The following is a 13,869-nucleotide window of genomic DNA, read 5'->3' as shown; positions in this document are numbered from 1 at the left end:
TTCTTCAGCAGGTAGTAAAGCTCCACACGGTGGAGCAAGAAGGAATTCAGAGGGAGGGGCTATTGCTTTCCCCCTGGCTGATGCCACAAAGAAGGGAATGCTCTACCCAAGAAAGATGGTGTCTGCAGTGTAGGAGAGTGACTCAACACAGGGACACTGGAGCCTGTCCCCTGAACTCCCTCTCCAGAACCATAAACCCCAGTCTCTTCATGCAATTCTGATCCACTCTTCCTGCCTAGGAGCCCAGGGTATGTGGCTATGAACAAAATTTTGTGTGTTGGCCTTTTAAGAGAATGCCTGTGTCTCTAGCTGATTCTTGCCTCTTCTTGGTGAACAGAAACTCTTCTGCTTTTCACAGATGGATGTATGAGGGTGTCCTTTCCAGCTTTGGTGCCATGGCTGGGAAGTCTGGCTTGGGGTTTAGGCTTCATGCTTCTCAGTGGCTAACCCCTAACAACTGAGATATCTCTCTAGAGCCTCATCTGCTGCCCATATGAATGGAACCAGCTTTTTTTTAATGTTTTCCCCCCTGCCTATCAGTCTCTATGTGGCTTCTTCCTTGGTTCTAAGACTTGTCCTCAGTCTTTAGATGTTTTTTCAGAATGACTGTTCTATAATTCAGTTGTAATTCCAGTTTCATCCAGGGAGGAAGTGAGTATTGCTTCCACCTTCTCCATTGCATCTTGGATCTCCTCAAACATTTTGGCTCCATAATGAGTGGACATGCCAAACTCTTTCAGTAATCTCCCAATAAATAAAAAAATCATTATCATCTGAGGTCAAAGTCCTTTTGTTTTAATATTTAGTCATTCTGAGGAAATTTCCTTCTAGAGAATGGTTGTGTGGTTGTCTGCTCTCTGTAATTTATTCTGTATTGATGTTTTGGTATTGGTAGTTTATTCTACATTTAAGCAGAGAAATTTTACTGGTTATTCCTGATAAGCATTAATATGTGAAAATTTTGTGGTTCAAATGTGTATGTTATTAGAAAATAATTCAACTTTGGTGACTGAAAAAACATTTAGTTAAATTGTCCCTGGGATCTGCTATCCATATGAGGAAAGTCAATTATGTCAGCAGAACACTGCTTAGTGCTGCTAAATTGAGTCAATGTGAAACATTACCAAACTCCAAATTTCAAGTCCACCAAAATAAAAGAAAAGGAAAGGAAAGGAATGTACAAGGGAGAAAGAAAGAGAGAAATAAAGGAAGAGGATGGAGAGAAGGAGGAAGAAAAAAGGAAAGAAGAGGGAAATATAAAGATGAAGGTCACATAGAATTATGCCAAAACAAAATGATATGCTCACATCAATTTAGCTAATGGTTAATCATTGGTAGATTTACATGGACATCTAACATTTAAACACTGAAAAGGCCCAATATAAATGTTCTATTACTTATGCATTCACTTGTTTACTCTAGCCCAGTCCACCTAGTCCTGGCTCCCTGTTTCTGTCTCCTACTCCAGCACCCAGACATATTTCTACATAGATCCCCAATGCCAGCAATAGCTACCTACCAACCATCTGCCAAGCTGCCTTTCTGTCTTCACTCACCTGAGACATCATCTTAAATTTCATCCTATCAAGAAGTCTACCCCATTTGTGGGCAGGATCATAAGAGTTAGCCTCAGGAATATAAAGACAAGAATATTTTATAATTTTTACAAAGTGTCCTAATTTGTAACTCTTTCAATATGTAAAATAACATATAAGGTATTATTGTACTGATTTTACAAAGGAGGCAATTAAAGCTTAGAAATGTTAAGTGGTTGTTTATATTTTCTTAGCTAGTAAAGGATAAGAGTTCAAACTCAAATATATATCTTCTAATTACTTGATGATATGAATTACATTTAAAAAGTCAAAAAAATGCATTATGTATTATTCACTTTATACAAGTTCATTGGTATATTCAGATAATTGTGCAAGTGCCCTATGAGTCCATAATAAATATTAAACTTATTTATCCACAAAATTAATTGACTTCATACAGTAGTAAACCAGAAACAGGAAACTACTTTCTAAGAGTGAATGACTAGCCACTAACTTTTCCCAAGCAACAGAGAACACTATTTAGTTATTACAAAAATGAAATAGAAAGCTCAGCTAGATTTCTGGGAAGGTTTATAAGTAAATAATAACCATACAAGATACATAGGATGCCTTTATTATGCCCTCAAGGTGAGAATGATCACAAGAATATTTCAACAATGAATGCCTCAGGTAAAAGCAACAAATATTAAACAAATTCTAGCAAAGTAATTTTCATTAAACTTTCATGCTTTCAGCAGATATTCATGAGTGCCTGGTGTATTCTAGTCAATTGATAAGATTCAATATTTAGCAAATGAATGAGGTCTAGCCCCTTCAGTCTAGGAAATCCCCTCTGACTACTCTCTTAAAACTTTCTGCTATAATGAACAGTTTGTTCTGATTTCTGTCTTGGTTATTTTTCTGAGGATGCCTCATTTCCTTCAGCCTATCTCTCAATGAAATTTCAGGTTCTCCTATATGCTGACTCACTCTATAGTCTATGAAGGGTAGCTACCAAAATTACTATATGGTCTTCCATCACTTTGCAATTCCTTTCTTGAAACTAGAATCCTCCTCTATGCTGTATACCATCCTACACTCAAGTGCCCCTTCAAGACCTGTGACTGGGTCAGGAGAACATTAGAGTTTCCCTAGATTGCCACATATATCATGAACCAGTTATACAGAAGGAAAATTTTGACTGTTTTGATAGTAATGAGATAGTTAATGGTTCAACTCCACTTGGCTGATGGCTGTTAATTTCCATTGGATTTAGTCATATGACATATTTTAGTCTCAAAGTCATATTTACTTTGAGCTATTTCTTATCTTCAGGAGATAATAGAATCACAGCCATAAATAAACAACATTTATACAGAAATATAAATTTCAATAATATAGAGCAAAATATAATGAAGATAAAAATAGGTAGAAAAATATTTCAAGAATGTCATATTGAGGGCTTCTGTAAATACATTCCTCCATAGAATAATGGCAAAATTATTGAAATAAAAATTTCAAGACTCTGGAAATTAATCAAAGTCTTGAAACAATCTGAGGAGCATTTATTCAAAAACTGCTATGAACCTTGGTAAGAACAGAAGGGTTTGTGCATTGTAGTTTGATCTACTTCCATTTATCTCTACCCAGCTCCACAATATCCTTAAAAACAGCAACACTGAAAATATGGTAGCTGAGAAAAACTGCAGGAAGACATTTTACATAGGCTAACTATTGAAAGCCAAAAGCAAGGAATCTTAAAAGCAGCAAAAAGTTTCATCACATAGAAGGTATTTTCAATAAAATCAACAGCCAACTTCCCATCAGAAATCATGAAAGGCAGAAAGCAGTAGGATCACATCTTCAAAAAGCTGGATGAAAAAACTTGCCAACCAAGAATTTTACATGCAAATTAAGATACTCCTAGATAAAGGAAAAACCAGAGAATTCATCACTGACAGAAATTCCATATAAGAAATACTAAAGGGAATCCTTCAGGTTGAATTAAAATGACACCAGACATAATTAAAATTCATACCATCAAGAAAATTAAGAGCAGATTTGCTAGGGGAACAAAGGTTACCCTAGAGGCAAGGTCCTTGTTTCCCCAGTTTTGCCCATTATAAGGCACCTAGGGCTTTCCACCCTGGTGATCTTCTGTATCTGCCCCATTGTCCTTATTCTGCTCATTTCTAACTGCCTGGAATCTGGAAGCAGATTGCAGACAGAGGTTTGAATCATTGCTCCACAATCTATTAGCAATGGATGCTTGGATGCCACTGTCATAGTGTGACAGTTTCTCCAAACTAATTTCTCCAAATTGAAACTAATAAAGAATTATATAAGAGCTAGATCTTCAAGATGACAACATAGGTAAACATGGTTTGCCACCTCACACTACCACATCAAAATTACAACTAACTTTTAGAACAACCATCACTCAGAGCCAGCAGAAATCCAGTTGGATGGAGGTTCTGTAATCACAGAACTAAAGAAAAAAACACATTCATTCAGACTGGTATGAGGGGTTAATTTCACTAACTGAAATTAATGCGAATATGTGGAACAGGCTGGCCCCACACCCATGTATAGTGGATAAAAATCAGCAGGAATATCTTGGGAGCAAAGGTCTCAGCCCCACACCACAGTTCCAGTGCCAGGAAGATAAATCCCCATGGCTTCTGGCTGTAAAAACCAGTACAGATTGAGTCATGAGAAGAAAAGGCTAGATTCCCAGGCAGTTACTCTTAAAGAACCTGCACATAGATTTGCTCAGACTCACCTCACTCACTCACCTTGAGCTTCAACACTGGAGCAACAGCTTGAAAGGCACCAGTGGCATACAGGAAGGAAGTGAAGCATCTGGCATCAAGGTGAGAGCTGGAGGACAGCTTTTTCCAAGCCAGAAATGCTGGCAGAAGCCATTGTTCCTCTGTTAGTCTCACCCCAACAAAGTCACAGAGCACTGTATCTGAGACTTTATCAATCTGACTCACAGTGTTTGCTCCTCCCCAGTGATCCCTGAGACTCTCTGCCCCACCCAACTTAAAGGCTCACCCAAGTGGTTAATAGTGGTTTCTTGATACAAATGGCTTATTTTGGTACATGGTTCTGATCTTCTTAAATCATCTCAAAGAAGAAAAAGCTGGCATCAGTGAGCCCCATACCTTGCTAAGTGGCCCCAGTCCTGGCACTAGCAGCAGTTGGCCTTGGTTCACAGCCTGGCCTCAATAGGGCACCTCCAAGTACAGCAGAATAAGCAGCCAGCTGCTGATTGCTTGATAGCTTATGCCAAGTGGCCCCATATAGAACACAAGAAGGTATCAGAGCTCTGCTGAAGTAGACCTGCTCTGTGAAGCTGGCCCCTGCATAGCTGATCAACCACAGAGGGTGAAGTTTGGTAATCTGTAGTCATAGCAGCCCTTGCAGTTGAATGGCCTGGATAAATCTGTCCCATTGACTTGCCAATAGCAAATCAAGGCTCAAAAACAAGAAAAGAACATACTTAGCCCACACAGAGGGTGTACCGTGAGTACTCGGCTTGAGTAATAGGGGAGGCTGTGCCACTGGACCCCACAAGACACTTACTGCATTAGGCCATGTTACCAAGACATGACTTCTTAGTCATAGCAACTCTACCTAATACATAGAAACAAACACAAAGAGGCTGCCAAATGAGAAGACAAAGAAGCATGGCCTGATGGAAAGAATACAACAAAACTACAGAAAAAGAACTAAACAAAGTGAAGATAAGCAATCTTTCAGATGCAGAATTCAAAACACTGCTTATAAGGACACTCAAGGAACTTAGTGAGTACATCAACAGCATAAAAAAAGTCCAATCAGAAATAAAGGATTCACTAACTGAAATTAAAAAAAAAATACTTTATAGGGAACAACAGTAGACTGGATAGAGCCAAGAATCAAATCAAATATTTGGAACATAATGAACTAAAAAAACTGATCACAATAGCAAAAAGAAAAAAGAACACCTCCCCCCCCCAAAAAAAATACAACAAGGATAGTAAAAGGAGTCTCTGGGACAAATTCAAGTGTTCCAATATTCACATCATACGGGTGCCAAAAGGAAAAGAAAAGGAACAAGAAGGTGGAAATTTATTTGAAAGAAATAATGAGAGAAAACTTCCCTAATTTGGTGAAGGAAATAGACATACAAGTCCAGGAAATAGAGAGTCACAAACAAGATAGACACAAAGAGGACCACACCAAGGCACATCATAATCAAAACACTAAAAGTTAAAGGTACAGAGACAATCTTAAAAGCAGCAAGAAAAAAGCAGTTAGTTACCTACAAGGGAGTTCTTATAAGACTGTCAGCCAATCTCTCAAAAGAAACTCTGCAGGCTAGAAGGGATTGGCAAGGAATAGTCAGATGATGAAAAGCAAGGACCCACAACTGGGACTATTGTATCCAGCAAATTTATCATTAATAACCATAGAGCAGATAAAGAGCTTCCCAGACAAGAAAGAGCTAAAGGGTTTCATCATCACCAAGCCATTATTACATGAAATGTTAAAGAGACTTGTTTAAGAAAAAGATCAAAACTATGAACAAATAAAATGGCAATAAATATGTATCTAAAAATTGAAGCTAAAAAAACAAATTAAGCAAACAAGCAGAACAGAAACAGAATAATACATATGAAGAACGGTTTAATGGCAGCTACATGGGAGGAGTGATTGCAAGAATGGGCGTAAAGGTGAAGGAATTGAGAAGCACAAATTGGTAGTTACAGAATAGTCATGTGGATATGAAGTACAGTTGAGAAAATGGAAAAGCCAAAAAACTTTTATACATGGCCCATGGACATGAACAAAGTTGTGGGCATTGCCTGAGGGAGTGGGGTGCTGGGTGGAAGGGGGAAATGGAGAAAATGGGGGCAACTGTAATAGCATAATCTATATAATATAATTAAAAAGGAAAATTAAAAAACTCACAAAATGGAAGAAACTGTTTATAAGGCATATATGTAATAAGAGACTCATATTTAAAATATATTTAAAAACTCAAACTCACTAGTGAAAATACTAAATAATCCAATGAAAATGAAAGGATTTGAATAAACATTTCTCCAATGAAAACATGCAAATACCCAACTAGCCCAAAAAAGATGCTCAACATAATTAGTCACTAAGGAAATGAATATCAAAATCACAATGAGACATTACTTCATACCCACTAAGATGGACAGAATAAAAAAACAGACAATAACAAATTTCTGTGAAAACATAGAGGAACAGGAACCCTCATACATTACTGGTGAAAATGTGAAAATGGTTCAGGTACCATGGAAAACAGTTTGACAATTCCTCAAAGTGTTAAACATAGAGTTAACAAATGATATAATAATTCTATTCCTAGGTATCTACCCAAGAAAAATCATAACATTTATCTACACAAAAACATGTATGTGGATATTCATAGCAGCATTATTCATAATAATCATACTCACAGGTGAGAAGTAAAAACAATCCAAATTAACTGACAAGTAGATAAATACAATATGATATAACCATACAATGGATATTTATGTAGCCATAAGGAATGAAATACTTATACATGCTATAAAATGGATTAACCCTAACATATTATTCTAAGTAAAAGGGAAAAGAGACATACACATAATCTCCATGTTTATGACTCCATTTATACAAACTATTTAAAACAAGCAAATTTACAGAGATAGGAAGAAGGTTCCTGGTTTTCTAAAGCTGAGGGATAGTGGATTGAAAATTTACTACTAATGGGTATGGGCTTTCTTTTAGAATAATTGTGGACAACAAGGTGGTAACTGTAGGTGGGAGTATAAAGAAACTAAATGGTAATAGTAAAATACAATTAAACAAATTTAAAAAACTATTAAATATTCTAAAATTACAGTGTGGTGATGGTTGTATACCTCTGAATATACTAAGCACCATTACCTATATTTTCATGAATGCATGTTATGGTATGCCAATTATATTTTAATAAATCTTTTTTTAAAAGATTTTATTTATTTATTTTTAGAGAGGGAAGGGAGGGAAAGAGAGAGAGAGAGAGAGAGAAACATCAATGTGCGGTTGCTGGGTGTCATGGCCTGCAACCCAGGCATGTACCCTGAATGGGAATCAAACCTGCGACACTTTGGTTCACAGCCCCAGCTCAATCCACTGAGCTATGCCAGCCAGTTAATAAATCTTTTAAAATAAAATGTAACAGGCACATATAACTTGCACAGATCCACAGTCATATACTGTAACTTGCAAAAAGGTATTGAGAAATTTTAATTTAAAAATATTAAATACTGCCCTTACTAGGTAGCTCAGTTTGTTGGAACATCATCCCATATACCAAAAAGCTGTGGGTTTGATTCCCTGTCAGGGCACATACCTAGGCTGCAGGTTCAATCCCTGGTCAGGACACCTATAGGAGGCAACCGACAAAATTTTCTCTCGCATCAATGTTTCTGTCTCTCTCTCTCTCCCCCTGCCCCATTCCTCTTTCTGTAAAATCAATAAACATATCCTTGGGTGAAGATTAAAAAATATGTTAAACAATTAAATACTATGTATGACAGAAATCATAATTTGGGGTATGGATTAATAACTTAATAAGAATTAAAATTTACCAATTGCTTATTATGTTATGCCAGGCACAGTGCTATAAAGTAGGCACCTTTAAAAAATAATTTGTCAGAATGGATCAAAAGTAATCTCATTTCTCAGAATTTGTTATAAGGAAATAAGATAGGTTTGGTCAGAAAAAAAAAGAAACTAAGGTAAAAAATATGTTCATTATAGGATTGTTTAGAATAGTAAGACTCTAGAAGCCATTTAAATATCTATTAATAGCAAGTGAAATGGTAAATTCATATACTCAATATTTAATTAATAAAATGTATAATTATGAAGACTATGTAGCTCCTTTTGTAAATAAGACGCTACAAGACTGTGCAGCAAACATTCATTGAGGATTTCAGGCACTGCACTAAATGCTCTATATGGATTAATTCATTAATCATCATGATAACCCTCTGAAGTAAGTGTTATTGAAACTTATAGCAATTCAATAATTGCCAAAATCACAAGCTAGTAACTGCTGAAGTCAGCACTCAAATTTTGACCACCTGACCCCTCAGACCATGTCTTAGCCACAAGGCTCATCACCTTTCATCATAGCATCATGCTCCACAGATATGAACAAGGGCAAGAAAAGAGCCAAAAATGGAAATATTTAACCTGATAGTGGATTAGAAGTACATTTTCCAGTCTAATTTTTAGATACTTTAATGTGCATACACTTTGCTGCCTTTAGGCAAATGAAAAGTGGGTAAGAATTAAACACTTCTATTTCCATTATTACTCTTGTTTTCCAACTCCCTTAGGATAAATCAATTTTATGTTTATCAAGATACACAAATGCAAAGCAAACAGAAAAATTCTCTATTTCATTTTAGGGAATGTGTATCATAAGATATCTTAACAAGAAGGTTATAGTATATCAACTTTACCTTGAATATATCTGCACTGTTGGGGTTAAACAGCTGGTGTTTTCCAGAACCTAAAATAATTGGACCTGAACATCTTGCTTCTCCATAGACATAAAGGGATACTGTTGCCGAGGTGCCTGCATTTTCAAGATCCCCAGTGACAACGGTCACCTTCCAATCTCCTTCTGCAAAGGAAGAAATAAATAAATATAAAATTGTGGAGGAAAACCATATTAATATAAGCAAATGAGAAATTCTACTTAATCTACCTGTGAAATAAATAACTTGTGAAGTCAAGACTAAGGAGTGCATAAGATAAATGGTGTGAGATATCCGCTTTGTCTCTCCCATTGATGTTTCAACAATTTGAACAGCTATAACTCAGCAAAGATTCTCTGAACAATGCACAGGCACACCTGAGAGCTGCACACTAGAGTATCTAAAGGTGGGCAAATGAGAACAAATAGGAGAGGAGAATAGAGAGAAGGGCTGAGATGAACCACAGACACAGTCTGAAGCTGGGAGCTCACCATAGGGCTCAACTGGGAGAGGGGAGAAATCCAGCTGTGGCTAGCACTCCTTTCAACCAGGAGGAGCACAGAGATTTGATGGGTATTACTGCAGGAGTGAGCAGTGTGAGCTGCAGCTGAGCCCAGGGATCTGGGCAAGGACACAACACTGGGGTGCTGCTGTGGTTATTGGGTAGTTGGCATTCCAGGCAGGGGAAAAAAGTCCTGCCACCATAGATCACCAGAACTTCCCTTTGTTTGCCCTTGGTGTTGGGTTTCAAAACACACTACCTACAAACCCAAGAACTAATACTACACAATCACAATTTTCCCTGAGCAAAGGGTGTATTCTGTTACTCATCCTGGGTCAGGGCCCAGGGGATACCTGTCAAAGATTTGGTCATCATAACCAAGAGGGCAAAACAAAGAAGTCTGCTAAGTTCCCCTAGCCAACTCCACCCCCATGCATCACAGCTACACTAACCACAGCCAAAGGCACTACTGGGGTCTGCATTGAGATTCACAGAGCTAAAAAAAAGTTGTGATTTAATGCCATCTACTGGAAAAATAATAGAAAGACCTCTTTGAAGTAATCTGCTAGAGAAGTGCCACTCATACAGAGATTTCTAGACAGAGGAGGAACTCATTAAAAACAAACAAACAAAACTCCAGAAAACAAACTCAAACACAAGATAATATGTGACATAAATGGCAGAGAGTTCAAGATTGCAGTTCTGAAAATACTCTATGGGATGCAAGAAAATACAGACAGGTAATTTAATACACTCAGAAAGCAAATTAATGAACACAATGAGTAGTTTATCAAAGGTATTGAAACTTTAGAAAAACCCAAACAAAAATTCTGGGGATGAATAACTTAATAAAGAAAAAATCAAGAATGAACTAGCAAGCATTAGAACTATAGTACATCAGATACAGGAAATAATTATTGATATCAAAGATAGAAACCTAGAAATGATACCGAGGGAAGAAAAGACTTGACCGTGAAGTTTTTTTCTATGAGAACCAGCTGACTTAATCATAAAGAACAATATAAGAACAATAAGCATACCAGAAGAAGAGAGTGAAAGGGAATAGAGGGCCTCTTCAAATAAATAGTTGATGAGAACTCCCCAAACTTATTTAAAAAAACTAGATTCTTAAAGCCAAGAAGCAAACAGAACATCTAGTTACCTCAATCCAAAGATCCCTTCAACAAGGCATTGTTTTAAAGCTATCAAAAATTAATGACAAAAAAAGACTTCTCAAGTCAGCCAGTGAAAGAAAGAAAGTAACCTATAAAGTTGATTAGGTTATTATCAAACTTCTCAGCAGGAATTCCACAATCCAGAAGAGAGTGGAACCGAATACTCAAACTTTCAGAAATAAACTACTGAAACAGAGAAACCGACAGCCATGAACAAAATATTCAGCTAAGTTATCCTTTAAATATGAAGGAGAAGTAAAAACTTTTCCAGACATATAGAAACTGAGAAAATTTATCATTAGGAGCCCTCCATTGCAGGAAATACTGAAGGGCATTATTCTACCTGAAGAAAGGGGGAAAAGTCACAAAATCACTAGTAAAATCACCAACAAATTCACAGCATAAACAGGAATAATTTGTGACAACAAAATCATAAAAAGGGAGGGATTAAAGTTCTGAATTTGCAAAGGATGATGGAGATCACATTCAAAAGAAAAAGAATTACTGTATATGCCAAAATTCATTTTTCATAAACCTAATAGCAACCACACATACACAAAAATTGAGACATGTTGGGAACCGCCCTGACTGGTATCAGAGGCTGAAACCCCCGCCTAGCTAAAGCTAAGGGAACACCCTTGGAACCGTGAGCCAGCAAGGAGATAAAAGCTTGTCTTCCTGGCAGGAATGCTGCTTCTGCTGCTTTATTCATAACTGAACCCCAAAAAGCTTGGTCGGTTAGCCAAAGACGGGTAAGATTCCCCACGGGGGGACGACCTAAGCCAGGCACGATCACTTTGGGAGGCCCCCCCAAAAGAAGGACTTGGGGGGGCTGCAGCAAAAGGGGGTGATGGACCCTCGCTCCTCGGCTTTGACATAGCCTGAGTTCTCAGCATCTGGGAAGAAAATCTCCCTTATCTCCTCGGTTGCCTTAGTTCCCTTGCTCCACCTAAGCCTGAAACAATGACAGGGTGGTGCAGCTCGGTACTGAGAAGTGCGGATTCCCCAGGGTGATCAGGCCTAAGAAAGAATATGTAAATTACCGTGAAACCTTCTTTGTTTAGAATGCTCTCAGTTGAATGAGAAGGGTCTTAGGAGGAAGTTAGTTTGTTCCTCAGTCTTACAGCTCTTTGACCCCAACTCAATAGACCAGCAGAGTTCTTTGTTTTCTATAGTTCCTTACTTCCCCTAATGAGTACTGTACTTTACCTGAATTATTATGCAAAATGAGCCCAATAAAAGCAGGTATGGGCGGTAAATCAGCGCGCTCCTCACTAGAAGGGGTGGCCATTCCGTCCCTACTTCTCCACAGAAACTAGTTTGTCTCTGTGCATGTTTTTTCTCGCGTGTTTATCGTCGTGCCATCCACAGCATTCCGTGGTCACTGCTGGCCGGTGACCCACGTGCAACAGAGACACATAGCTTTAAAAAAGGAAGCAGAGAAAAGAAGTATGTAATACCACCAAACAAAAACAACAGTGAGGAACATAAAGAAAAAGAACCAATGGAAGCACAAAGCTACCAAAAAAAAACAAAAGATAAAAGGGCTATAGGATATCCTCATACATCAATAATTTTCCTGAATAGAAATGGACTGAATTCACCAATAAAAGGCACAGAGTAACAGACTGGATCAAAAAACAAAACACAACTGGGGGCTTCTGGTCAAGATAGAGGTGTAGGTAAGTATGGCTTGCATCCTGGCACAACCACAGCAAAAATTACAACTAGACTATAAAACAAATATCACCAAAAATTATCAGAAAATTTACCTGTAAAAAGTCTAACAAGGAATTAAAGAAGCCAAATTCACTCAGACAGATAGGAAGGACACAGACATGGAGCCATACAGATAGGTGCAGAAAGGCGCAGAGATGTGAAATGGGTTTTCCTACACCCATGTTTAATGGATAAAACTGGGATGGTTGCCACAGGAATGATGGATCACCACACTACACCAGACCACCCAGCCCAGGGTTATAGTGCCAAAAAGATAAGTTCCAAAAATTCTGGCTATAAAAACCAGTGGGGGTTGGGTCAGCAGAAGAAACTGCAGGATTCTCAGGAATCTCTTCTTAGAAAGCCTGCAATGGATTTAGGACTTCTGCAGACTCACTCTATCTGGAATTTAGCACCAGGGCAACAGCTGGAAGGGCACAGGTGGCATATGGGGAGATTGAAGTGACTGGCATCAGGGTGAGTTCCAGGGGACAACTTCCTCCCAGAAAAAACACTAGAGGCCAAGCTGCAGCATTGTCCCATATTCAGGCCCTTTCCCACACAGAGCCACAGAGTGGAGACAATGGTTGCCTTCCCCTGGCAATTACCTAAGGCTCTACCTGACCCAACTTACTGGTGAACTTATCTACAATAGGCCATGCCACTAACACAAAGAATCAAAGAAGCTCTACTTAATACACAGAAACAAACACAGAGACACTGCCAAAATAAGAAGACAAAGAAATATGGCCTAAATGAAAGAACAAAACAAAACTCCAGAAAAAGCATTAAACAAACTGGAGATATGCAATCTATAAGATGGACAGTTCAAAAGACTGGATATTAGGATGCTCAAGTAACTCATTGGGTACTTCAACAGCATAAAAGTGAATGAGGCAGAAATGACGTTTACACTAAGTGAAATAAAGAAAAATTTTCAGGAACCAATAGAGGGGGGATGAAGCTGAGAATCAAATTAGTGGTTTGGAACATAAGGAAGAAAAAAACATTCAATTAGAACAGCTAGAATAAAAAAGAATCCAAAAAAATGATGATAAGATAAGGAACTTCTGGGACATCTTCAAATGTACCAACCTCCAAATCACAGGGGTGCCAGAGGAGGAAGAGAAGGAGCAAGAAATTGAAAATTTATTTACAAAAATAATGAAAGAAAATTTCCCTAATTTGGTGAAAAAGTAAACATACAAGTCAAGGGAGCACAGAGAGTCCTAAACGAGATGGACCCAAAGAGGACCACACCAAGATACATCATAATTAAAATGTTAAAGGTTGAAAGATAAAAGAAGAATCTTAAAAGCAGCAAGAGAAAAGCAGATAGTTATCTACATAGGAGTTCCCATAAGACTGTCAGCTGATTTCTCAAAAGAAACTTTGCAGATTAGAAG

The 13,869-nt window shown here is 37.8% G+C and overlaps 1 protein-coding gene across 1 annotated transcript in view; it reads right to left on the bottom strand.

Annotated features, from left to right (window-relative positions):
- RP1 (RP1 axonemal microtubule associated) overlaps positions 1 to 13,869 on the bottom strand; it is a 301,394-nt gene that overhangs the window by 73,874 nt on the left and 213,651 nt on the right. Inside the window, exon 25 of the mRNA XM_045861452.1 lies at positions 9,050 to 9,213. Coding sequence (XP_045717408.1) covers positions 9,050 to 9,213 — 164 coding nt within the window. The remainder of the gene's footprint in view (positions 1 to 9,049; positions 9,214 to 13,869) is intronic.

This window comes from Phyllostomus hastatus, unplaced genomic scaffold (assembly GCF_019186645.2).
Source record: "Phyllostomus hastatus isolate PE091 unplaced genomic scaffold, TTU_PhHast_1.1 phas_scaffold_21, whole genome shotgun sequence".
Taxonomy (NCBI): Eukaryota; Metazoa; Chordata; class Mammalia; order Chiroptera; family Phyllostomidae; genus Phyllostomus; species Phyllostomus hastatus.
This window is presented reverse-complemented; position numbering and strand designations above follow the sequence as displayed.